This window comes from Hypomesus transpacificus, chromosome 16 (assembly GCF_021917145.1).
Source record: "Hypomesus transpacificus isolate Combined female chromosome 16, fHypTra1, whole genome shotgun sequence".
NCBI classification, from domain to species: Eukaryota; Metazoa; Chordata; class Actinopteri; order Osmeriformes; family Osmeridae; genus Hypomesus; species Hypomesus transpacificus.
Window position 1 is genome coordinate 2,656,026 of NC_061075.1, and position 25,917 is coordinate 2,681,942.

The 25,917-nt window shown below is 51.1% G+C and overlaps 2 protein-coding genes across 5 annotated transcripts; one reads left to right on the forward strand and one right to left on the reverse strand.

The window, feature by feature from the left end:
• Nucleotides 1-2,620: 2,620 nt before the first annotated feature.
• Nucleotides 2,621-18,131, reverse strand: nek1 (NIMA-related kinase 1). Of its 4 annotated transcripts, XR_006957275.1 has the most exons (37): nucleotides 18,058-18,131; nucleotides 17,359-17,534; nucleotides 17,182-17,278; nucleotides 16,619-16,716; nucleotides 16,277-16,360; nucleotides 15,921-15,988; nucleotides 15,661-15,747; nucleotides 14,744-14,798; nucleotides 14,198-14,398; nucleotides 14,003-14,075; nucleotides 13,723-13,874; nucleotides 13,422-13,487; nucleotides 13,033-13,092; nucleotides 12,890-12,937; nucleotides 12,724-12,804; nucleotides 12,338-12,531; nucleotides 12,087-12,209; nucleotides 11,803-11,905; nucleotides 11,299-11,379; nucleotides 10,329-10,412; nucleotides 9,709-9,786; nucleotides 9,493-9,588; nucleotides 9,063-9,242; nucleotides 8,896-8,949; nucleotides 8,448-8,820; nucleotides 8,161-8,289; nucleotides 7,522-8,031; nucleotides 7,106-7,309; nucleotides 6,862-6,967; nucleotides 6,588-6,664; nucleotides 6,003-6,217; nucleotides 5,002-5,162; nucleotides 4,325-4,692; nucleotides 4,039-4,172; nucleotides 3,818-3,950; nucleotides 3,357-3,492; nucleotides 2,621-3,184 (listed from the first exon to the last, which is right to left on the reverse strand). XR_006957275.1 is itself a non-coding variant. In XM_047037252.1 (36 exons), exons 2-36 carry the CDS (start codon nucleotides 17,473-17,475, stop codon nucleotides 3,479-3,481), a joined length of 4,695 nt encoding a protein of 1,564 aa, XP_046893208.1. In that variant the 5' UTR covers nucleotides 17,476-17,534; nucleotides 18,058-18,131; the 3' UTR covers nucleotides 2,621-3,478. The 4 variants fall into 4 exon arrangements, 3 of the variants coding, with proteins under 3 accessions (XP_046893208.1, XP_046893207.1, XP_046893209.1); XM_047037252.1 differs by having other exon boundaries at nucleotides 2,621-3,492; nucleotides 6,862-6,958; XM_047037251.1 differs by having other exon boundaries at nucleotides 2,621-3,492.
• A 1,586-nt stretch (nucleotides 18,132-19,717) lies between these two features.
• Nucleotides 19,718-25,652, forward strand: fbxl5 (F-box and leucine-rich repeat protein 5). The gene is made up of 11 exons (XM_047037262.1): nucleotides 19,718-19,830; nucleotides 20,399-20,614; nucleotides 21,589-21,684; nucleotides 22,196-22,391; nucleotides 22,537-22,719; nucleotides 22,958-23,083; nucleotides 23,420-23,568; nucleotides 23,686-23,768; nucleotides 24,023-24,772; nucleotides 25,046-25,194; nucleotides 25,499-25,652. Exons 1-11 carry the CDS (start codon nucleotides 19,744-19,746, stop codon nucleotides 25,573-25,575), a joined length of 2,112 nt encoding a protein of 703 aa, XP_046893218.1. The 5' UTR covers nucleotides 19,718-19,743; the 3' UTR covers nucleotides 25,576-25,652.
• The last annotated feature ends 265 nt before the right edge of the window (nucleotides 25,653-25,917 follow it).

Here is a 25,917-nt window from a genome sequence, read left to right on the forward strand (position 1 = left end):
CCCCCCCACACACACCACTTCACACCCTGACTGAACTGTAACCCCAGGAAGGGGGGTGGTCGTGGTTGTCAGCAGAGAGCATGAGTTATTCACCTTGGGAGAAAATTACTGCTCAATATGACCCCCATCTGAAGACTGAAATAAATTGGTTCGCAGAAGGGGATAAACATGGGATGAACACACACACACAATGAACACGCACATACACGCACACAACTAAAAACACACACATCCACTACAAACACTCACCCGCACACACACAGTTCTAAAAACATGATGGAGGTGACAGCTGTTTTTGCCTATAAACAAAGACGGGGGGACGGGGGGACTAGACAACACATATGGCCTCCCAACCTGCCTTGCCCCGCCCCTCCCCCTTCCCCCCGGGGCAGAAAGTAGAACCTGTCCGCCAAGATGATGTGTTTGAACATCCTCAGGCACGGCAGGCCTGTGAAGGAGAGAGACGACAGACTTTTCCTTCTGCGTTATATTTAACGATGCGTTATTGTGGTACACAAATTAATGACATGACAAATAGTCTTCATTTACAAGGATGGCATTTAAAGCACAATACATGCGGTTTGTTTTTTGTCAAAACCTTTGAAAAAGTGAAAACATCTGTAGTCGCGTTCATTGAATTAAACTCATTATGTCTAAATGTCCAAAATAAATTGTTGCTATTCTATATGCTAATTGCTTTTTGCAATGAAGGGTATTATTTAAATCTAATGGTAAAATTCACTCAGCATCTGTTGGCATCTGTTCTAAGGAAGGATTTCAACACTTTCAATGATCCTTATTTGCATTCCACAGATAAGGGTTTTAACCTGAGGCTAACAGCTTTCATATTAGAGTAGAGACTTGAGCTGAATGTAAATGAATATTGAATGTGTTTGTGTGTGAAAGTGTCTGTGTGAATCTGTGAATGTGTGTGAGACTGTGCGAGATAATGTGTGTGTGTGTGTGAATGTGAACGTGTCTGTCTATGTACGTGTGTGTGAACGAGTGTGTCCGTGTATGCGTATGAACACGGGGGGGTGTATGTGCACCTTCCTCTGAGAGCTGATCATCAAGATAACTAATGGGCTTGTGGGAAAGGCAAACCACAAACTCATTTAACATGGTCCCCAGGAGGTCCCAGACAGAGGAATATGACAGAGGAATATGGGACGGCTGCCTATTAACCCTGATCCATTTCAGATCAGGCTTTTTAATCTCCTCGTAATCACCACTAATTGTAGAGACGCAAACGGACGCGGTGCTCGCAGGGGGAATCATCCTCGACTCAACACCAGGGGGCACTGTCTATTATATCTATCTATATCTACCTATCCATCTCTATCTCTCTCAGCCTTCTAATCTCCATATTCTCCTCCTCCCTTCCACGCTCTCTCTCTCATCTATATCCATGTATTTCTCTTTCTAATATATATGTATATATATATATATACATACATATACACACACACTTATTTCCATCTATATCAAGATGGACCCAGTGGAACGGCTAGACATTTGTTCAACAGCTAGTCTCATTAAATATTCATCACATGAACCATGATGCCTTGCACAGTACCAAGGGTGTACATAATATGTACATAACATCAACAGCCGGCCATATATTTTAACCTGGGGCTCTGTGTGTGCATAATGATATTTTTCTGGGGAAACAGTTAACAAACAGTACTGGGCTGGCAGGAGATGGAATGGAATTTATGAAATTAGACAGGATGGGAAACGTATGAACCTGAAGTCACATGATGAATATTAAACACCCTACTAGCAGGAGCTGAGCACTCACATTTACATTTAGTCATTTAGCAGAAGCTCTTATCCAGAGCGACCTACAGTAAGTACAGGGACATACAGTAAGTACAGGGACATTCCCCTGAGGCAAGTAGGGTGAAGTGCCTTTGGCACGGCGGGGAATCAAACTGGCAACCTTCTGATTACTAGCCCGATTCCCTAACCGCCCAGCCACCTGACTCCTCACTCAACAGCATAGTCGTACCGTCTGGTGTGTGTGTGTTCTGTGCACACAGACCAGTGGTCGATGCATCCTCAGTCCTACCCCAGTCCTACCCCATCCCTCCCCAGCCCCCAGTCCAGCCCCAGCCTCTATTCATCCCTCAGCCCCCCCAGTCCTGCCCCAGCCCCCCAGTCCTGCCCCAGCCCCCCAGTCCTGCCCCAGCCCTCCAGTCCTCCCTCAGCCCTCCAGTCCTGCCCCAGCCTCCCTCAGCCCTCCAGTCCTACCCCAGCCTCCCCCAGCCTCCAGTCCTCCCCCAGCCCTCCAGTCCTCCCCAGCCCTCCAGTCCTGCCCCAGCCTCCAATCCTGCCCCAGCCTCCCTCAGCCCTCCAGTCCTCCCCCAGCCTCCAGTCCTGCCCCAGCAGACCTCTTCTCCCCACAGAGGGATAGGAAGAGACTGGGGTGCAGAAGCTACAATTACCCAGCAGCCACTAAACACCCTTCTGCCCTGCGAGGAGAGCAGTTAGAGGAATGCTTCTGAACACTGCAGACTGAAATACAACCTTGCAGTTACTCCTCCAGTCTGGCCCAGCCATGCTGAGTCAGTCATCACACACACACACACACCTCCAGTCTGGCATTTTTTTTGCCATTTTTTGTGAAAAATGTAAGCATTTATTGAATATTATAAAGATGTACAATAGAGTATTTATACTTTATCATCAAATAGTAACAGTGCTTTAAAATCTAAAGCCATTCTTCTTTATATACCTCTTTACGATCCTCAACAATCTGATCTCACATACATAAGCAGACAGAAATCCAGTACAGCCGCTACTATGGCAACATACAGTATAACCTTCTCACCAGAAGGTCTCGTCTTTCGCTGCATTTGTTAGTGTTAGCTGAACCGGTAAGAAATGTGGAAAAAATGCCTTATATAACCTTTGACCTCTGTCTTTATGCAAAACACGAGTAAGAAAAAAGGTTTCAATTGGAATCTGAACGAGAAATGTAAGATAGTGTCTGAGGTTGACCTGGTTTCTGAAGGTACAGTCGTGACTGCAGTCCGGAATGAGAAGCAACTGGATCTGTGAGAAGATCCGAAGAATCTACTGACAGATCCTTGTGGATCTACTGAAGATTCACCAACAATACTTGTGGGTCTACCGTGTTCCTCCTCACTGGCCAAACATGCTTGCTTCTACCAGCACACACCTGACAATACAGGAAAAAAACCCTCTGAAATACAAACATAGACATCTACAGTTGACAAAACAATAAGTGTCACTTTGGTTACTAGACAGGTCAACTTGTCTCTGTCACACGGATGCCAGTGGTAAAGTAAATATCAGAATGTTGAGTGTGGAAGCAGGATGTGAAGTCGTACACAATGTTCATCATGCATGGACGCCCCCGGGGCCAATCAGAGGCCGTCCTCTGGCTCTCGCTGAGCATCATGGGAAGACGTCAGATTGTCCTTTGCTGCCGAGGCCTCGGTCACACACACCCCTATTCATCATTATCTAGAGGACAGCACAGAGGGGAGGCAGGGAGAGAGAGAGGGGGGAGGGAGAGGCAGGAAATGTGGGAGGGACAGAGATAGGAAGAGAGAGAGAGTGAGAGACAGATTGAGTTAAAGACAGGAAGTGGGAGAGAGAGATGGAGGGAGACGGAGGGAGATAAGATAAGAAGTGGGAGAGAGACAGAAAGAGGTTTAACCAAATGACTCGTTGGACAGTATGAGTAAACAGAGAGCCCCGGGGGTCAGAGTTCAGACATAGAGAGAGGGAGACAGAGAGAGGGAGACAGAGAGAGGGAGACAGAGAGAGGGAGACATAGACTCCTCACCTTCCTGGTAAGCTCCGTCTGCCATTACCAGGTGCAGGATGTTGGGGTACAGGTGCTGGTGCCCAGTTCCCAGGATGCTTAGCACCATGCTGGAGCCCATGTCAATGTTCTCATCCTCGTCCTCGTGAAACGCCTTCACACAAGCACACACACACAACCTTGTTGTAGGGTTAGGGTTCCAAAACCCCCAGGACTTAGTCGTGGGCCTGAATGCTCCCTACCTTGATCTTGTTGTAGGCCTCGATGAAGTTCTCAAAGCCCATCTCCTGCTCCAGGTTGAAGCGCAGCTCCTCCAGGCGGCTGAAGATGCTGTCCCGCTCCTCCGCCTCGCCCTCCTCCTCCTCGCCGCTCCCGTCTGCAGAGACAGGCGCCCGTCACTCTACTGCCACCGATGCTCCCACGAGCCTCTCTATACTCCCCCGGTCTAACCGTGTGCTTCTACTATGTGACCTGGGGCAGGGGGGGGGGGGGGGGTGAAGGAGGTGACCTTTGCCCCTCCCGACCTACCTGACTGCCACTCCTCGTTGAGCTGGCTCTCGCTGCTCTGAGGCTCCTCCCCCAAGCCGTTCGTGAGCGTCTCTCCTGGGTCTTCCTCCCCCACGCTCCGGTTAGAGCCCTCCTCTTCCTCCTCCTCTTCATCCTCATGGTCGTCCACCACCATGCCTGTGAGGCCGTCCTCCTCCCCTCCAGCAGCAGGCCCGTTCTCCTCTTCCTCCCCGGGGGGGTTTCCGTTGAAGTCTCCCTCCTCTTCCTCTTCCTCCTCCTCCTCCTCCTCCTCCTCCTCCTCCTCCTCCTCCTCCTCCTCCTCCTCCTCCTCCTGCAGGAGTCTCTCCATGGAGGCCCGCAGCTCACGCAAGTCCTCGTCCTCGTACACGCTGAGGGGACAGGGCACACGCCGAGTCAGCCACACGCACACCTGTCTCTCACACACACACACACACAAATCTGTCGTCCATACACCATTATCACACACAAACACCTGTCGCCCACACACACACCTATCATCCACACCCAGCATGTCTGCTCTAAAAGGCACACAGAATATTCTCAGCTCGAACACTTTAGTGTAGCTCAGCTATAAATAGAGAGAGAGCAAGAGAAACACATTGGAATGTGTGCTTGCCTGTGAATGTGTGTATGTGACTGTGTGTGTGTGTATGTGACTGTGTGTGTGAGAGTCTTACTCCTCAGTCTCGGAGTTGTCCTCGTCCTTCACGGCCCCCTCCTCCTCCAGGTCGTCTATCTCCAGGGGGGGCAGGGGGGCGGCCTCCTCGCCAGGCCCTGCCGGGTCCTGCACACAGCTGAATACTCTGCTGAGGTCTGGCAGGGAGCAGGTCCTTAGCATCTACACACACACACACACACATCCAAGGTCACACACTGTTACACATACACTCAAGCACACCCCCAATGTGACCCACACACAACAAACACCACCCACACACAGTGAGGATGTAGTTTCATACTTGTCAGAGTTGGAGTGTGCTTGAGTGCCAAGCACATCTGAGGTTATGCGTCTGAGTGTGTGTGTGTGTGTCAGGGTCGGTGGAGTGGCCTCTGGTATGGTGCCACATCAGGGATGTGGAAAGATTGCATTAATAACGCTCTGTCCAGGGGGAGCCATAAACAACACACACACACAGACACAGCTCACCTCGTGTAAGAGAGGACCGCACTCCTCTCCTCCCCGTCTCTGATGGCTGTTATGAAACATGCAGGATGATAGATGATCCCTCCCTCTCTCTCTCTTTCCCTCCCCTCTCTCCATCTCTCTACCTCCCTCTCTTCACCTCCCTTCCTCCCTCCATCCATCTCTCCCTCCCAAAGCCCATCCAACATTCCCTCCATCATCCCCCTGCTCCAGATCATGTGATTAACAGAGAGGGCTCCATTCCAGGATTCGTCATTAATAAAACAACCTGAAGCGGATTCTGAATTCTGCGGATTCTGATTCTGAAGCGCGACCCGATCCCCGGACAAGCGGCAGATGACGACGACGACGACGAAGCGGATTCTAAAAATACCCCCTCCCTCCACTCCACTCCACCCCCTCCCGCCCATGATCTTCCCCCACCCTCTTCCATAGAGATAGCTGTGCCACGCAGAGGAGGACGTCCAGAGCCTGGACACCAAGGAACCACTGCGGTCCCCTCGGCCTTTTGCCCTCGCCCCGCCGCGCGGTCACCTTGGGGTTGTTGGCGTCGAACATGCCGGTGGAGAGTCCGATGAAGAGGGCCTGGTGGTTCCTGGAGCGCAGCGGGGACACGGAGCGCGAGCGCGAGGCCAGGGACGAGGAGGACTCGTCCAGGGAGGACTGGGCCGAGAGGACGGCCAGGGCGGCCGTGCGACGGTGGGCCGGGGAGAGGAGCTTGAAGAGGGGCTCCTCGCACACTGAGACAGCTGGGGGAGGGAGGGAGGGATAGAGAGGAGAGTTGGAGGAGGGAGAGAAGGATAGAGAGGAGGGAGGGAGAGAGAGATGGAGGAGGGAGAGAAGGATAAAGAGAGGAGGGAGGGAGAGATGAGAGAGAGAAGGATAGACAGGAGGGAGAGGAGAGAGAGAAGGATAGAGAGGAGGGAGAGTTGGAGGAGTGAGAGAAGGATAGAGAGGAGGGAGGGAGAGGAGAGTTGGAGGAGGGAGAGAAGGATAAAGAGAGGAGGGAGGGAGAGATGAGAGTTGGAGGAGGGAGGGCAAGAAACTGGTGGTGAACTTCCCAGTACAGCAAAGAGGAAACCTAAAGACGACTCTAGAAGACCATTCCTCTCATCTTACCTGAGGGTTCGGGTTGAGTCTCTGGTTTCTCTGAAGCATCTTCAGTCTCTGCTGGAGTTACACTGCCCTCTGGTGGCCTGACGGGGGAAGTACAGCAAAGTCAAGGATATATCGCAGACCAAGAATTCAAAAATATGATTTTGACTCATGGAATGACTGACTAAGGATTAGCCTAATATTAAAATTATGATGACATATTTGAGTATTGAATCCTCAATGTTGGCCTCTCCTGGTTGTCTACATCCAGACAAGGAGGAGGTGCCAGTCAACCCACCCAGGCTTGGTGGCCTCGTGCTCCCACGCCAGCACTACTCCAGCAGGGGGATGTGAGGCCTGCCTGGGGCCGTCCTCCAGGACCACGGCCTCCAGGTCTGCTGGTTCTAAGAGGGAAGAGAGAGCGTCTGACTAGCTGTTGGCCCGGATAAAGAGCTTAAGCCCTCCCCCAAACTCCACACACACACACACACACACCTGTCCCCCCACCCAACACCACCTCCATCAGCACGAGCCCCTCTCACCTTCCACACCTGCAGACGGTGTTGGCAGCATCTCCTGTAGGAAGGCCGGGTTCTCCTCCTGCCCCAGCGTGTCCCCAGAGGTCACCCCTATGGCCTGACCCCTGACCTCTGCCCTCTGACCCACAACAGGAGGGGTCAGCTCAGTTGGTGTCGCCGCCTTGGCTCCTCCCACAGCCTCCATATCCACCCTCTGCTTTTGGCCGTCTGTTTTTGACGATTCATTTTACATTTGGTTTATTTAGCAAACACTTTTATCCAAAGTGACAAACAAACAGTGCACGTAGACAGTACAGTAGAAAATCAAGGATCCAGAAGTGCATTGTTCTAACAGTATTCATCGTGAACGCCCAACCTGTGAGCTGATAGGCTTGCTATACGCTACGTGGATGCTGATAGGTGGTTGAGTAGTGACTCACCAGGAAGTGGATCCCTGCAGACAGGAAGTGGATCTTTGCAGACAAAAAGTGGATCCCTACAGACAGGAAGTGGATCCCTGCAGACAGCGACTGAATCCCTGCAGACAGGAAGTGGATCCCTGCAGACAGGAAGTGGATCTTTGCAGACAGCAAGTGCTTCCCTGCAGACAGGAAGTGGATCCCTGCAGACAGGAAGTGGATCTTTGCAGACAGAAAGTGCATCCCTGCAGACAGGAAGTGGATCCCTGCAGACAGGAAGTGGATCTTTGCAGACAGCAAGTGCATCCCTGCAGACAGGAAGTGGATCCCTGCAGACAGGAAGTGGATCTTTGCAGACAGCAAGTGCATCCCTGCAGATGCTGACATTCTCCAGCAGCTGAGTGAGTGGCTGAAGCTCCGCCTCCTGAAGAACCTTCAGCACCCGAGAATCGGGGCTCCGCCCCCACGCTTTCCTGGGGACTTCCTCTTCCTGCAGAGCCTCCATGCAGATCACCTCACCAGTAGTGTGCTCTGAGACACACAAACACACACAGATACATACATGTACCCACATGCACGCACAAACCACACACCACTTTAGACAGAAGATCTCTCAGGTCAACATGCAATGCACCCAGTTATGGAGAGCATGTGACTGACCAGCCGTCCTGAAGCAGGTCTCCTCCAGAGTCTGCTGGGCCACAGAGAGGACCGGAGGACCTCCGGCTTCCCACCGCTTCCGATCTCCCCCAGAACACGGCCTCTCTTCTGGGGACAGAGTCTGGGGGCCTGGGGGGGGGGGGGGGAGATGGGGCAGAAGCACAGTGCTTAGCAGCGGTGCATTTCTTTTTTTCTCTATGTTGTTCCTGCTGTACTGTCCATATGCACCGTTTGTCTAAAAGCGTCTGCTAAATGAATGAAAGATTGCGTGAGAGAGCCCAGCTCACCTGCTGTCCTAGTGCCCGTCTCCTCCAGGGTCTGTTGGGCCACAGAGAGGACCGAAGGACCTCCAGCCTCCCACCTCTTCCTGTCTCCAGCGGATGACGGATGCCCCTCGCCGATTGGTTGATTCTGCAGGGGGGCGGGGCGTTTTCCATCAGAGTGTGGAGCCGAGCCGTGTTGCTCCTCTTCTTTATTCTTCTTCTCCTTCTCCTGGTTCTCCTCCAGGTTTGAGGTTCTCTGGTCCTGGTTCTGTGCTGGGCTGTGGGTGTCTTGGTTCTGGTTTTGTTCTGGACCCTGGCTCTTTATGTCAGGGTTCTCTTCTGGGCTTTGGATCTTCAGGTTGTGGTTCAGTCTGCGAAGAATCTCCTTCTTCTCACTCTGGAACACCAAAACCAGAGTGAGCAGACTGACCAGCAGACTGACCAGACCAGGAGACAGACCAGCATCACTCACCAGTATGACTGCAGCTCCCTCTGCCTGACTAGACTCCTCCTTCAGGGGAGAAATCTGCCCAGACGCAAGATGAGACACACACACACACAAGCACTTAAACATGACACACTTGCACACGATATTAAATACTCATGTGAGGAGAAACGGGATTGGCCAGGTGTACTGACTGCACCAACGTCCTTCAGCGCGGCCGTCATGGAGATGACTGGAGCAGAGGGTTTGGATGCGGGTGGGGCTTTAGCTACAGCTTCCTGAGGAGGGGCGGGGCCTGGTTGAGGAGGGGGAGGGGCTACAGCAGCTACCGCACCATTCGCTACCATGGCAACCTTGAAGCCTCGAGCTGCAAGCTAGCACAAAACACAGGAGGAGGGTCAGAGGCTAGTGGAGGAGGGGGGAAAGGTGGTGGGGAGGAGGGGGGAGAGAGAGGAGGTACTGGGGTAGGAGAGAGGGGGTTGGAGGACGGAAGGGGGAGAGACAGATAGCGGGGGGCGAGGGGGTGGAGAAAGGAGGTGAATCGGGGGCAGGGGGAGAGAGGGAGGAGGAGGGGGTGGAATTGAGGGAGGAGGGGAGAGAGAGGGAGGAAGAATGTGAGCTTACATGGTCCTCCCAAGCCCTCTTCTCTCTCTCATAAGCTTCTCTCCTCTTCTTCTCAAGCTGCTCCTTCAGTATGCTAGCCCGGGTATTGGCCTGGGCCTGCCCCACACACACACACACACACACACACGCACACACACAGAGTTAATTAAATCCTCTCAGATCTACTGGTTGTGTCTTTAAGGATCTTCCTCCTCATTGGTCAATAGACACACACACCTTCAGAGCTTCAATCTTCTTCCTCCTCAGTTCCGCCTCCTCACTGGACTCCTGGCTGTCAGAACCATCACTGTCGTACTGAGAGAGAGAGAGAGAGAGAGAGACAGAGAGAGGGAGAGGGAGGGGGTGTTCATGGAAATGACCAGAAGCATCACCACCATGTCTGGGTTAGGGGACCTGATCAAAACCATCATCTTCACCATGTCTACCAGGTGTGGTGTATAACCAGGTAGGTGTGTAACCAGGTAGGTGTATAACAAGGTAGGTGTATAACCAGGTAGGTGTATAACCAGGTAGGTGTATAACCAGGTAGGTGTGTAACCAGGTAGGTGTATAACCAGGTAGGTGTATAACCAGGTAGGTGTGTAACCAGGTAGGTGTGTAACCAGGTAGGTGTGTAACCAGGTAGGTGTGTAACCAGGTAGGTGTGTAACCAGGTAGGGTGTACCAGGTAGGGGTGTACCAGGTAGGTGTATAACCAGGTAGGTGTGTAACCAGGTAGGGGTGTACCAGGTAGGGTGTACCAGGTAGGGGTGTACCAGGTAGGTGTATAACCAGGTAGGTGTGTAACCAGGTAGGTGTGTAACCAGGTAGGGCTGTACCAGGTGAGGGTTCGGTACCTTCTGTCCTCTGAGACGGGCCTTCAGCTGCTGACGCTCGTTGAAGTTCTGCAGCCGGATCTGCCTCAGTCTGGCCAGATACTCCTGGAACAACACACACACACACGTTACACACAAACACACGATGCTGGGACACAAACACGTTACACACGCACGATGCTGGGACACACACACACACATGCAACATAGGACACACGTTCGCATATTCAAACAAATGTATGAAGACCACAATGGTGTCACAGCAACATTCACAAAATGTAGTGTTCCCATATTAAGTGTTATAACACACAGCTTTGAGCTTTAGGCATCAGCATTTACAACCAAGCCACGTCAGTAGTTTAGACATGAGACCAGCTGATATCCTGTTCACCTTTCCTCTGCATGACAGCATGCATGTCAAACAGACCAGTCAGACAGCCAAACAGGCAATATAAAAGGAGCACAAACATTTCATACAGAGACCACCAAATAAACGAGCTTAAATGGATCCAAACAAATGAATATATCAGGTCTGACACATCTGCTAGCCAACAAAACACACACACACACACACACACAAATAGCATGCAGTATAGGCCGTGTCCAATGGAGGGCGCTGTTGAGGGCGCGTCTGGAGGTAGTGCCATGCAGACACCAACAAAGAAGCAGCCAAACTCCGGATGATGTCAGAGAGATGGTGGGGGAGGCTGGAGAGGTGAGGCTGGAGGAGGCTGGAGGGGTGAGGCTGGAGGATGGAGACTTGAGGGGGGAATCTGGGGGGGGGGGCAAAGCATGGGGGAGACTGGAAGAAGCGGGCTGGACAGGTGGGCCTGGAGGGGTGAGGCATGGGGGAGGCTGGATGAGGGAGACTGGAGGGGTGAGACTGGACGGGTGAGGCGTGGGTGAGACTGGATGGGTGAGGAGGGGGGGAGTCTGGAGGGAGCAGGCTGGACGGGTGAGGCTTGGGGAGTCTGGAGAGGTGAGGCCCTACCTCCTCCTCCTTGGGCCTCCTGCAGGGGGCAGAGCGGCCCCCCCGGCCTCCGTAGACGGCTGCCAGGTTTTGCCGAGCTCCCTGTTCAGCGGTCAACCACACTTTAGACAAGCACAACCTATCCCTCTGTCTCACACACACACACACACACAACCTGCTCTCACACACAACCTCCAACACACACAACCTCCTCTCCTTAGACTAACACTCTCCATAGACCCCTGGACCAATTACACACACACACACACACACACAGCAACCTCAGATCCCCCCCCCCCCCCACACACACACACACAAATCTCCCCCCCCCCCCAGAAATATTCCTTCATGCCTCGTTGTTTTTCCAAATCAACCAACAGGGGAGGGGGATTCAAACCTGCAACCTCAAGTCAGTTCAACACTCTCCCACTGAACTATAACCACATTCCTAGGAGGAGTTTGAAGAAGAAGAGGATGGGAGGAGGAAAGGGAGGATGGGGGGGGGGGGGGGGGAGGAGTGCATACCAGCTGTCCCTCCGCGCGGACCTTGTTCAGCATGGCCTCCCTCTTCCTCTGCAGGAACTCCTCCACCTGACACGCCCTCCCCGCCACCATCTGGCCACGCTGCCTGCAGAACAAGGTGCACGCTGATGACATCACTAACCCTAACCCTACCTGCTGTGTATTTGGCATTGTTGAAATTGCTAATAAAAAAATATATTACATATAATAATGATACAAAATAAAAAAAGGTGGGGTCGTTAGGAGGTCGTGATGGTGCAGGGGTTGTCAGGTAGAGATGGTGTTACCTGCTGTTGTGGGCGTGTTTGGTCACATGCTCCAGCCTCCTCAGCTCTCTCCTCACCGCCACGCGGTCCGGCGCACGGGCAACACTGCTGGGCAGGACCGGACCGGCCGCAGCGGGCACCCCCCTGACACACACACACACACAGAGACACACACACAGACACACACGTCATAGTCAGGAGCAAGGCAGTCAGAAACACAGACAGCCTCTCAGCCATTCACACCGACAGTCGTCCACCCACAGAACCCTCACCTGATGGGAATATGGTCCCCCATGGCAGGCCCTGGCTCTCTGGCACCCTCTCTGGGCTGGGGTTTGCATAGAAGGTCCAGGGCGGAGTGGTACTGCTCATACAGGCCTCTGGCAAGGCCTGGGGCTGGGCTGGGAGAAGGACCAGGGGCCAGGTCTGGACCCGCCCCCACCCCACCACCACCTCCAAAACTCTGCTGTGAGGGGAAGGGAGTGGTAATGGAGAGAAATAGAAAAATAAATAAATAATATATATATATAATAATATACATATATATTATTAAATAAAATAACCTTAAATACATTTGTAATTATATATATATATATATATTATTATTTTTTGAATCATTTAAATATAAAGGATGATGAGGAGGATGATGAGGTCTCACCTTCCTCTCGGGACTGCTGCCCCCACTGGAGGTGAGGACGTGCCTCCAGCCCTGCTCTCTCGCCCGGTTGATCCTGTTCACCTGGAGGCCACAGGTCACAGGTCAGAGGTCACAGATCGCTAGGGCCTCTACAGGCGTGTCTATCGGACATCGCGCGGTCACTCACCTTCTCCCTCTCCAGCCTCTTCATCTGTCCTGCTCTCAACAGGAACATCTGAGGGGAACACACAGGAACATGACATGAGGCCGGAGGCTGGAGGGGGGAGGCTGGAAGGGGAGGCTGGAGGGGGACATTATAAGGACACTAACCTGCTCCCTGTGCTTCCTCTCCCTCTCTATCAGCTCCATCCTCTTCTTCCTCGCGCCTTCCTGCGGGGAGGAGGGGGCGGGGACAGAGAGAGCTCGGTTAGTCATGAGGTGAAGCACATCTACAGAGAGGAGGGAGGAGCAGCACCTTTGTAGGAAGAGGAGGAGGAAGAGGAGGAGAGGCAGAGCTCTCTTTAGGGAGGAGGAGGAAGAGAAGTGGGGTCAGACTTCTCTTCAGGGAGGAGGAGGAGGAGGGAGGGGAGGCTCTCTGAAGTAATGAGAGCAGTAGGGGGAGGAGGGAACTTGTTTCTGGTTAATAGGAGGAGGAAAGGGGACAGATCTGGTAGTTAAGGCAGGTGAGGGAAGGAAGAGGAGGCAGCTCTCAGTTGTACCTCATATTTTCTCCTCTCTTCCTCCACTCGACTCACTCTTCTCTGGTTGACTGCTGGGGGAAGGGCCTGGCCAACATATGACATTGTGGTTCAGAGGATGCAAACACACACACACACAATACCAACACGTGTCAGATGAAAGACATCTACACCAACAAACAGTGAGTGAGGCTCAAGACACAACGAGCAGGAATCGGGAGGTAGGTAACCATGGTGACCCTTCAGCTGGAGAGGGGGGGGGGGGGGGATCCTGATGACAGAGGTCAGCTCCACGACCTCCAGGGCCCCTCTCGACACTAACCGGTTTGTGTTTCGCCGCTGGCTTCCTGTCGGCAGGATTCTTGGCTGGTTCTGAGGTTTTCCTGACGATCAAAGGCACTCCGTATTTGGCAGCTGGTTTGGTGATCTTCTGGGCCGGGGCTAGGGGCGTGGCGGCAGGGGCAGACCGTTTTGCTGGGGCGAAACACAAGCATGCTCTTGAGTCTCCGAGTGTGAGGTGTCTAGGGTGTTTCTGGAGCCTTTCCGAAAGGGTGTTTTCTACGGAATTTGTGGTGTGTTTCTGAGGTGCTGAGGGGGTTCACCTGGTGCCACCTGCGCAGCACATACTCCTGGCTGCTTGAGTCGGAAGGCATGGCTGAATTCCTGAGCAAGAACCTGAAAGGAGGGGGAGTGGGGAGAGAGCGATGACGACACCATTACGAACAGAGGAGGAGAACAGAGGAGGAGGCGGATGGAAGGGGTGAGTGTTTCCCATTTGGGGTGGCAATGTGTCCCACCTGCGGTGTGAGGAACCGGTGTATCCGGTGAGAGAGGAAGGGCTTGTCCAACACGCTGCTGACTGAAGGCCGTTCCCGGGGGTTGCGTCTGAACAGCAGGCCCAGGAGGGAGCGCAGGTCCTGGGAGTAGTGGGTCGACACTGGGGGGTAGGACCCGCGGATGATCTTCAGGACCAGGTTCTTCATGTTGCCGGCCTCGAACTGAGAAGATGAGATGGAAAACACTGAGAACGACTGAAGCGTCATGTTGGTATAGAGCAGATATTGTGGAGGTGATACAAATATTGTTGAGATTATACAGATATTGTCGATTTAATAAACATAAAGACCAGATATTGTCGAAATGATCTATGTAGACATCATCTATGTAGACATGATATTAATATGCCAAAGCTCCACAGGAAATAATCTGCTTATGCAAAGCTGCTCGCAGGGATTGGCTGGACATGCATGCATTAAATATGAGAGGTCAGCTGAGGTCACCACCACTAACTAACCCTAACTCCACCCCAAACCCAGCCTCCATCACTCACACGGGATACTTACTGCATGCTTAAGGGTGCACATTTCATACAGGACACACCCCAGGGCCCAAACATCACTAGAGGAGAGAGGGAGGGGAAGAGAGAGGGAGGGGAAGAGAGGGAGAGAGAGGGAGGACGACACAGAACGACAGAGAGGGGTAAGTTCCTTTGGGGTACAAACTTCCCTCGTTCACCGCGTGTTATTTTGTGCTCACTGCATGCGGCCAGATAGGGCCTCCACAGTTGTAAAGGGAAGAAAACGGGACAGAAACACACACTAAAAAACGAGAAACATGCCAAACACTCCAGAAACACCCCAAGAGCTCCACAGTGCTGGGAGCAGAACAGGAGGTGCTCCAGTGTGCTGCAGCCTCGAGCTCATTACAGACTCCTGTAACTGGGGTTGATTACATTACAGGCATATTGAAATAGGGCCGCGAGGAAATCAATAAGAGCCGCTTCCTGTTGTGGATGTACACGAGCCGAGGGACTCTATAAAGCGGACACATGACACCGTGACATCATCCCTGGACCACACACACACTCACAACCACGCACCTCAGTGACTCAGCACGACAGAGCATGCGTGTGTGGGTGTGTGTGTGTACATGATTAGGGGCTCGTGAATCCCCAGGGTTTGATTTCAGCTAATTCCGCCCCTTGTAAATGTGCTGTGACACTATGTCTGTGTGTGTGTTTTCATGTGCGAGTATATATATATGCAGGTGTGGGTGTGACTTAAGCGCTGAGTAGAGACACCTTTGCACCTGTGTGTGTGTGTGTGTGTGTGTGTGTGTGTGTGTAAGCGTTAATAAAGTTGGTCAACTACATGAAACCCCTGCGTCCAATGAAATCTGCCCCTTGTCAATGCGTTGGTGACACGACCGATGACCCCAGAGGTCCGTGACCCCGGGCTGTGATAGAAGCGAGGTAGGCTACCTCTTATTATTGTAGGGTTTGTTTTCACAGATCTCAGGTGAAAGGTAGTAGGGCGTCCCAATGCATGTCCTAGCTAGCTCCGCAGTGCTGAAAGAGAGAAAGAAAGAGAGGTCAGACTTGAGCATCATGGTGGAGGTCAGCTCCAACACTTTCATCCCAGGGGTCTCCAACCCTGTTCCCACAACACCAGCATACCGTTTGGTCTGTACATACAGTTTGTCATATAAATGTTATTTAACCTAAAAGACAGTGGCACTTACCTATTGAGCACCCGGGCAATCCCAAAGTCTCCCAACTGGACTGTTCCATCTTTGGTCAGAAATATGTTCTAGGACATGGATTTGACCAGACAGTGTTAGTGTTCTGACTGTGAATACCACTAAGTCAGCTCTTTTATCCAAAGCTACTTCCAAACTGAAAATCAAGCATCAGAAGTGCAGAGTTCTAACAGTTTTATATCAAGTAGTTGGATCGAGAGCCTTCCCAAGCAAAAGGATATCCTTAAAGTATAATTAAAATGTATTGAGCTCTGATTCAAAACATTGTAATTATTTTTTGTTTTTATATAGTATTTTCAAGTATACTGTTTTCCTGCTTGGGTTGTGTTCGTTCCTACCTGTGATTTGATGTCCCTGTGGAGGATCTTGCGGTTGTGAACGTGCTTCAGAGCCAGACAGATCTGAACAAACCAATCAAGAATCTACAACAGAGAGACAGAGGAGGTTCAGCTGAAACAGACTAGAGAGCCTGTTGACACTCAACCATTATCACCATTGAGAGAGAGAGTGAGAGAGACACAGACAGACAGAGCGAGAGAGACAAACACAGAGAGAGAGAGAGAGAGAGAGAGAGACAGAGAGACAGAGAGACAGAAAGAGAGAGAGAGAGAAAGAGAGAGAGAGTATGAAATGACAAAGAAACACGTGAATCTATTTCATCAGTGGGTCCTGAGATGTACCTGCTCCTCGGGGAACAACGATCCTTTCTGGGAGTTGATCTTCTTGAACAGGTCCCCACCCTCACAGTAGTCCATCACAATATACAGACATCCTCCCTCTGGAACAGGCAGAACACACACACCAAACAGACACACACACGCGCCATATACACACAGACACACACAGGCACACGCAGTAAGCAAAACAAGTCTGGGTTATTAGATATAATGATTCAGTCGCCGAGGAGAGATAAGGCCTGTCATTCCCGTGTGTCTTAACCAGGCTGACGTTACACAGCCACAGCAGGATGGTTATTACAGATTGCACAGCAGGATGTCATCCTCCCTCGCATATTAATAGACCTGGTGGAGTTCAGGTCTGGCAGTACAGCTTCGGCATTAGCAACAACCAGTAAAAAATACACGCCTCGTCTCTCCGCTGGTGTAGAGGAAATGACGAAAGAATATATTTGAAGAGTTTGCTTGTTTTGCTCGTTTTCCTTTCTGTGACGTCTACTTCCTAGTGTTGGAGGGACCCAGGTTGTGTGTCTGTGTGCCAGCTGGTTTAGAGGGAGTGTGTTTACCTTCGAACGACTCTTTGTACTGGACGATGTTGGGGTGGCTCATGTTTGCAAGGACCTCCACCTCTTTCCGCGATTCCTGTCTTTCCTTATTGGACATCTGAAAGAGAGGGAGACCTTGTCTTTAGCAAAGTACTGATTAAAACAATTGAACAAACTGTGGCTTTCTCTTTTGCCTACCCGAGAGATGTTAATCTCCTTGATGACAAACTGTCGTCCATTTTCCTTGGATTGGACGAGGATGGCCTTTCCAAAGGACCCCTCCCCAATCTTCTTCACCTTTTCATACTTTTCCATGTCTATCTGACGTCAGCATCCTCATGCTCGAGCTACAGAGGGTACGTTGTATTGAAATCCTGAAATAGAGACTCACAAAATAAGAAAGTGGTCAACTAATGTGAGCGACTTTACACAGCTTCTTACACAGCTTCTTACACAGCTTCTACAGATATAGACATGGATAGTGGCGGCGGTCAATCATAGGCTAGTGTCATGCAAAAAAATGTTCACTGACTGGGCTGGCGAGTTTGTCCTGCACGCTACTCCGAACACGTTGTTGACAGAGTAGTCCAAGCGAACTGTTCTGGCCATTGATTGTATAATAGAACAATAACGGTTTTGAGCGATACGGATGCTCTAACGTTGTTAGGTTTATTCATATGACATGGCTAAGGCGGGCCCATAGGGCCAGCTGTCAGTTTGCCATGGGCTGCTAATGCTGAAAAAACGATAACACTAGTTACTAGTTAACGATTTGGTGTTACCGCCAGAATATATGCACACTGCCTAAACGGAGTAAAGGCTAGGTCTGCGTGTGCATTCGAAGCAGGTAACTTAATAAATGTCTAATTTTTACTGAAAAGATATCCGTTTACTTACCATACGGCTTCTCAGACTTGCTGCTGCTTTGATGCATCAAATCGGACCACCTCAACATCGCCTTCTTGCTCTCTATCTAACTATACTGCATTGATTACGTTCAATTGGTCAAATGTCTTACAGTCGCTCTCTTAGACGTTCACATGAATGCCAATCAATGCATCTCCCGCCCCTTTAGGTTTGTTGCAGTGAACATTTACCCTAGCAACCACACGCTTGCAGTAGTTACGAGTGGAGAAAGGAGAGCTGGCTGGGCTGTGTAATATAATGATACTATTTAATTATAGAAAACAGACTTGGTCCGTATTGTCGGCGTGTTTCCATACCTAACCACACAATGCTTTGAATGGCCCCCAGAGTGCAAACATTGCACATCCAGAAAGATACTGTGAATAATAATAAATATGACATTTGCTTTTGTTCACTAGTAATTTCTAATACTCGAGTCCTGCCAGTGACGTGAAAAACGAAAGATACAGGTTGGTTTGAGAGAAACAAACCTTTATTAGCTAACTATGGGCACTGGTTTGTGACAACATTATTACATGAACTTATTATTTATAATTCAATAATTTATTTTAAATAATTAAGAATTAAATAATTTTACGTTATAACATTAAAAAACAATCACGTAGACTAACTTGTAACTAACAGCGCTCTGTCAGAGCCTGTTTCTCTGGCTCTGTTGTGCATATACGTGCGACTGTACGTAACGACGTGACAGATTTCTGCATTCACGTAATCCACGCAAGTCTCACCCAGTAGTGATGGGAAGTTCGGTTCTTTTTACTGATTCGGTTCTTTGAATCTCGTTCAGTAAAATGAACGAATCTTTTTTCGAGTCATTTGTTCATTTCAGGGGGGGGGGGGGGGGGGGGGGGGGGGGGGGGGGGGGTTGGGGGCTATACGTCCACTGCAAAGGACGTATAGCCCCTATACGTCCACTGTAGGTTAGTGCATGACATGTGCACCAGCAAATACTATTTCAAAATAAATTCCTGCATTAAAATAATGTATCATGAGTTTGTATGATTTGGTCATGTATTATCACACTAGCATTTAATTATCACGTCAAACAATTACACTGCACTAAACTGTAAGTGTAAATGTAAAGTGAAAATAACAAAACCAGTCAGTATGATGACTTGAGCGAATATCATTCATTCACGTCTTACTAAAACAGCGGCCACGCGAAAGGGAATAAGGAAACTGTTTCCTCTACTAAAAAATACAATGCGGGTCACGTGAAAAAAGGATCCAAAGACTCGTAGAAAGACCGAGTCGGGGAAGGAACTAATCATTCGTTTCCTCTAGCTACAGAGCCTATGCAGGTCACGTGAAAAATGATCCAAAGACTCGTAGAAAGACCGAGTCGGGAAAGGAACGAATCGTTCGTTTCCTCTTGCTACAGCCTGTACAGGTCACGTGAAAAATGATCCAAAGACTCGTAGAAAGACCGAGTCGGGAAAGGAACGAATCGTTCGTTTCCTCTAGCTACAGAGCCTATGCAGGTCACGTGAAAAATGATCCAAAGACTCGTAGAAAGACCGAGTCGGGAAATGAACGAATCACTCGTTGAGAGGACTCGTTACTCCCGAGTCCTTATAAGGATTCGTTCAAAATGAACGAATCGTTCACGAACGACACATCACTATCACCCAGGTTGTTTGCGTTTCTCATGGAGTAATGATGGCACCTTATCCAGAAGAGGTGGATGTATTTACTGGCCCACACTGGCGAATGAAACAGTTGGTGGGTCTTTACTGCGAGAAGGTGTGTATTAGTATTGTTTGTGCCTAGGCTGATTGCTGTGATAACTAAACCGTTTACTTTTGCGAGCGAGATGGCTGGATCCCTATACTAGTAGTAGCTGTAGCAACACTGCTGTCATTCCGCAGCTACGCCAGCTAGTCTATCAATGCTATTTCGCTGATGTAGCTCGATCATGTTCGTTTTTGGGAATGGGTGTGTATCTGGTTTCCTGATCTAGCTATCTAAACCATTTTATGGAACTTGCCGAAATTTGTTTTTTTATTCCACGCATGACTAGTAGAGCTAGCTGGTATCAAAATTGTTAAGCTAGTGGTGATTAACAGTAGCGTTCTCGTAGTTCGCTGGATACCTACGCAGTACAGTTTAAGCTGCTTATGAACTCAAATGTCAGTTATTCTCCGGTAACCTGCAGGTTAACGTTTAGCTAAATAACTCGTGCTTCTAATGTACTGTCAGCAACTTGACTTGAGAAAACGATCCGTTAGCTTTCTTTGGACTGTTCAATATGGATTTGTTTGTACTCGAATGATGTAACCTAACGTTATGTGTCACGTCATGTTCCCCACAGCTGTCGCAGACCAACTTCTCCAACAACAATGACTTCCGCTCATTCCTCCAGTCGCTCTGTGCCACCTTCAAGGAGTTCAAGATGCATGAGCAGATCGAGAATGAGTACATCATCGGGTTGCTTCAGCAACGCAGCTGCACTGTGTACAACGTACACTCTGACAACAAGCTCTCGGAAATGTTGTCCCTATTTGAGAAGGGGCTCCGCAGTGTAAAGGTGATTCATATCGTGTTAAACTGAAATGGTGTATACTATACTAGTAATGTATTCGTTTAGCAGACGCTTTTATTCCAAACATATACAGGGTGATTTGAACCTGAACATGTCAAATGCTCGACCACTGAACTTTACCCATCCCCATATAATTTATGAGCTATTAAACGATGTAGGGAATACAAAATCCTATAAAAGCCTTTGGGCTCTTAATCGGGAATTGCCTGAGGGTGTTATGATGGCTGTGTGCCCGGCTGGTTGTATCTGATGGTATTTCAGAGTGGGCCGCCAAACATTTTTTGGTCTGCTGACTTCTGTTGAATCAGGAGAGGTCAGTGATCTGTACGTGGGGCTCGGAGACGAGTCACGCACCATTGTTCTTGCAAACCAAACATTGCCGGCCGAGAATGGCGCAATTGTGTTAATTTTTACATCCGCTGTTTCCCAATGCCTGTGTGTTGAAAACACACAGAGGATATTCTACAGTTGTGGACAGACCACATTTTAGAATCAAGAGTGGAATTTTCCAATGTTTTTATTTCAGCACCACATGCTGGGGTGCTGTTTTGGGGGGGGGGCATTCTATTCGGTCTCGTTCTGTTGTCTTTTAACCAGAGGTATCTTTTTATGGGTCACAACAACCAAATGTCATTACGTGATGCTTGTGTTGGTCGGCTGACAAGTGTCACCGGACTTAAAATGTAAATGGTTGTTAGGTGGTGTCACACCTTAGCTTGTCATTCAATTGTGTGGTATGATATTTTACAGGTGTGTTACTGGGTGAAAAGGAGAGGAGAGTTCCAAGTTGTTTACCTGAGTCTGTTGAATGTGAACAATGTGAACAATGTGTGTGTCTGTGTTGTCAGACAACTGTATCTGTGTGGAAGCAGCTCTATATGCAGCTGTGTGTGTGTGTGTGTCGTAAGGCAGCTGTATGCGTGTGTTGTCAGCTAAGTCATGTGATGCTGTGTTTTCAGAGTGAACACGAGCAGCTGAACTATGCCCGGCAGCTGAAGGAGAGGCTGGAGGCCTTTACACAAGACTTCCTGCCTCACATGAAGGAGGAGGAGGAGGTAACACAGTCTCCTAGCTACACTAACTCTACCAGCTGTTCACTAGTCCCCTAGCTACACTAACTCTACCAGCTGTTTACTAGTCCCCTAGCTACACTAACTCTACCAGCTGTTTACTAGTCCCCTAGCTACACTAACTCTACCAGCTGTTTACTAGTCCCCTAGCTTTACTAACTCTACCAGCTGTTTACTAGTCCCCTAGCTTTACTAACTCTACCAGATGTGATTGTGTACCATGTGTGAGCCAACGTTATTATGAGGGGCGTCCTGGATCAGTAGGATCCCTGTTGTAATCATTATTGTTATTCATTTGTGCCGTTTATGAGCGGAGATTTCCTCGCTATAAAGGGCATCCTATAAAAAAACATGCATTATTATAATTATAGTTATTAATGTGTGCTGTTTATAATGTGAGATTGCCTCGGCAGTGAAGGGCGTCCTATAACAAAAAAACACAATTAGTCATTGTCATTATTGTGTTGGGTGCGTGAGCTGACCAGCTGTGTTGCAGGTGTTCCAGCCCATGCTGATGCAGTACTTCTCCTACGAGGAGCTGAAGGACATCAAGAAGCAGGTGATCGCCCAGCACTGTAGCCCACAGCGCTGCGACTCTGCGGCCGAGGTGCTGAAAGGCCTCAGCTTGTGGAGCCAGGCGGAGGAGCTGCACAAGGCCTTCAAATACTCCGACCACGAGAAGACGGACGACGGTGAGTCCGATGCCGTCTTGTTGACGCCATGGGTAGAGCTCAGGGGGGGGGTTTGTGCGTCACAGATCTTATCGTCCCACGACCTCAGACTAACACTCATTCAGAGTGTGTGTGTGTGTGACCGTGCTTGCTACTTCTCCTCCAGAGCTGGAACACGGAGCGTCGTTCACTCACGTGTCGGCGTTGCCCTCCGAGGTGCTGCTGGCGCTGTTCCGCTACCTGGGGCCTGACGACCTGTGCCGCTGCAGCCTGGTGTGCAGGACGTGGTGGGAGCTGACCAGGACGGGCTTCCTGTGGAGACACCTGTACCCTGTACGCTGGACCAGAGGTAGGAATCCATCCATCCGTCTATCCCTCCATCCATCTGTCTATCCCTCCATCCATCCTTCCTTTCATCCATCCATCTGTGTATTGTTCCATGTTTATCCATCTTCCATTCAGCTACCATGCAAGTAATGCTTATCTGCGTGGATTGATGCTCACCCGTCCTTCTATCCATCCCTTCCTCCCTTCCATCCATCCCTCCATCCTTTCTACCTCACCTCCCTGCACCCCTCCTCTCCCAGGAGACTGCTACCGGGGCCCCCCGGCAGGGTTGGACATAGAGCCGGACGAGGAGTGGGTGAAGAGCCTGCAGGACGAGGGACGAGCCTATCAGGAGCGCGACGAGGACGCAGACGTGGACGAGTCAGGTGAGCTGTCGTCAAGGGCGACGACCTGTCCGGAGCGAGAGGACTGTCGACTGGACTGTTTTGAGGGAAGGCATACACATTCGAACGGTTGTTCGATAAGGGAGGTTTTGAGGGATGTTATGGAGGATGTTTATTTAGGGTTAGTAATGAAAGAGGTTGTAAAAGAGGTTATAAGAGAGGTTGTAAGGGGTCTTATATGGGTTGCTAGAAGGGAGGTTATACAGGATGTTTATTAGGTTGTTAGAAGGGAGGTTATAGAGGATCTTACAAAGGATGTTTAGGAGGAACATTACTGGAGCCCTGGTTGTGGTACCCCTCACATCCGTCCCCATCTAGATGAGTCCTACGAGGACTCCCTGGCGATCCGAGCGGCCCAGCGGGAGAAGCAGCTGCTGAACGGGATGATCCAGAACATTCTCCCGGCCGTGGGGCCCTCTGTCAGGACTGTCGTCCTGGCCTACAGCTCCACCGTCTCCAGCAAGATGGTACGACCACCTCCGGATGAACTCTAGCTGATGGGAGGGGGGAGGGATTTTAACCCTGCGATCTCTTGATCTGCAGTCAGATGCTTTAGCTTTGGAGCTTTTGTGATCTTGTTCCAGGTGCGTCAGATCCTCAGTCTCTGTCCAAACCTCACCCACCTGGACCTCACCCAGACGGACGTCTCGGACTCAGCCTTCGACAGGTACAGGAGGACCCTCGCCTCTTCCTTCTCTTCTCCCCCCCCCCCCTTCCCTTTTTCTCTCCCCATCTCCCTCAACCCTCCTCACTTTGAGATGTCGTTTTTCAGGCCTCCTTATGTTTGACAGAATGTATTCATGTAGCGTACGCTTTCATCCAAAGCGACATACGGAAAGAACAAAATACAGTCCATGTTTTTCCATGTTCTTCTCAAACTCGCTCCCCCCCCCCCCCCCCCCGCCTCTTCCTGTCTCCCAGCTGGTCTTCCCTGGGGGCGTGTCGGTCTCTGGAGCACCTCGACCTATCAGGCTGTGAGAAGATCACTGACCACGCCCTGAAGAGGCTGTCGGTGGGACTGGGGGACCTGTCTCTTCCTTCGCCCTTCAAGAACCACTCCGACCGGCGCGCTAAGCTCCTCAAGGCCCCCCCCAGCCCCCTCCGCCTGCTTGATGGGCGGGGCCAGGATCAAGCTGGGCAAGGCTTGTGTCCGGATGGGCATGGCCTAAGTCCGGCTGGGCGGGGCCGAGCGGCGCTGATCTTCAAGGGGCGTAGGGGCGCCCCCTCCCCCCCCACCCGGGTCTGGCTCCTGGACGCAGCGGAAATGGCCGATATCGAGGACGCCGCAGAGTGGAGCCGGCGAGGGATGTCTGTCTCCGAGGGGCGGGGCTTCGGAGAGACGCCAATGGGGGGAGGGGCCTGCTGCTGCAAAAGCAGCAAGAGGCGGAGCCTCAGGACTGGTTATGGCGCCCCCCTGTGGCCTGGTCAGCGCAGTCAGCTGTCCAGCTGCGGTCACTCAACATGCTGCTCTGACACGGCCCTCAGGACTGGTGCCGGGCCGCAGTGTCAGCCTCCTGCCATGGGGGGCAGCGGCGAGCTTCGGACTAAACGCTCCACCGAGGAGCCGCAGGGCCCAGAGCCTGCTCCCAGGACTAACCAATCAGGAGGGAGACGTTCTCTAAGGTTCCTAAGCCTGTCGGGTTGCTATCAGGTCACAGACCAGGGCCTCAGGTAAACACACCTGGGTTGAGTTAACCTGTTGATAATCACCGTCCTGACACCGCTTATGCGCAATCGCTGTTGTTAGGCTTAGTAAAGCCAGCTAACTAAAAGATATCCTAGGTATGTTGAACTTGGTTTGTTGCACAAGCCTCAGATAAACACAGACCAGGGTCTCAAAACACCTCCCTCTGCCAGGGGGTTCGGAGACCATGTAGAGGTGCCTGGACCTGTGTGTGTGTGTGGTCTGGTTTATCTAAACGTGTGTGTGTGTGTGTCTCTCAGGGCTCTGTCCCAGCGCGGTGGCCTGCCTCTCCTGGAGCACCTGAACCTGTCAGGCTGTCTCCTGGTCACCGAGAGCGGCCTGCAGGACCTCGTGTCTGCCTGCCCCGCCCTCAACGACGAACACTTCTACTACTGCGACAACATCCAAGGTACAACTCGCACTCAGATCCATACACACATACACACACACACAGATACACATGCTGACTACACACACACAGATACTGTGTGTCCTGGTGGAGGACAGGTTAGTATGGATCAGCTGCAAAGGGACTCGCATGATCCTGAGCTCAGCTCTCCTGCTGTGTGTGGCCTCTTCCTGGGACTGTCTGAAGACAACCCCAGCCTGCTGAACCCAGCGGAGGTCTGGTAGCCTGGTACATATGGTGGTGTGTGTGTGTTTATTTGTGAGACTGTGTGGGTGTGTGGTCTCACCATGCTGTCTCTCTCCAGGTCCCCATGCGGACACGGCCAGCGGATGCCAGAACCTGCAGTGTGGATTCAGGGCGTGCTGTCGCTCTGGAGAGTAACCTCCCCTCAACCCCTTCCCCCCTTCCCCTCACCTCCCTCCCTCACCCCCTCTCTTCCATTACCCTTAACCTCCATGCCTCACCCCCTCCCTCCATCCCTCACCCCCTCCCTCCATCCCTCACCCCCCTCCACTCCACTTACCCCTCAATGCAGTCTCCCTCCCTCACCCACTCCCTCCCTCCCTCACCCACTCCCTCCCTCACTCTCTCTCCCTCACCCACCCACTCTCTCCCTCACCCACTCCCTCTCTCACCCACTCTCTCCCTCACCCACTCTCCCTCACCCACTCCCTCCCTCACCCACTCCCTCCCTCACCCACTCCCTCCCTCACTCTCTCTCCC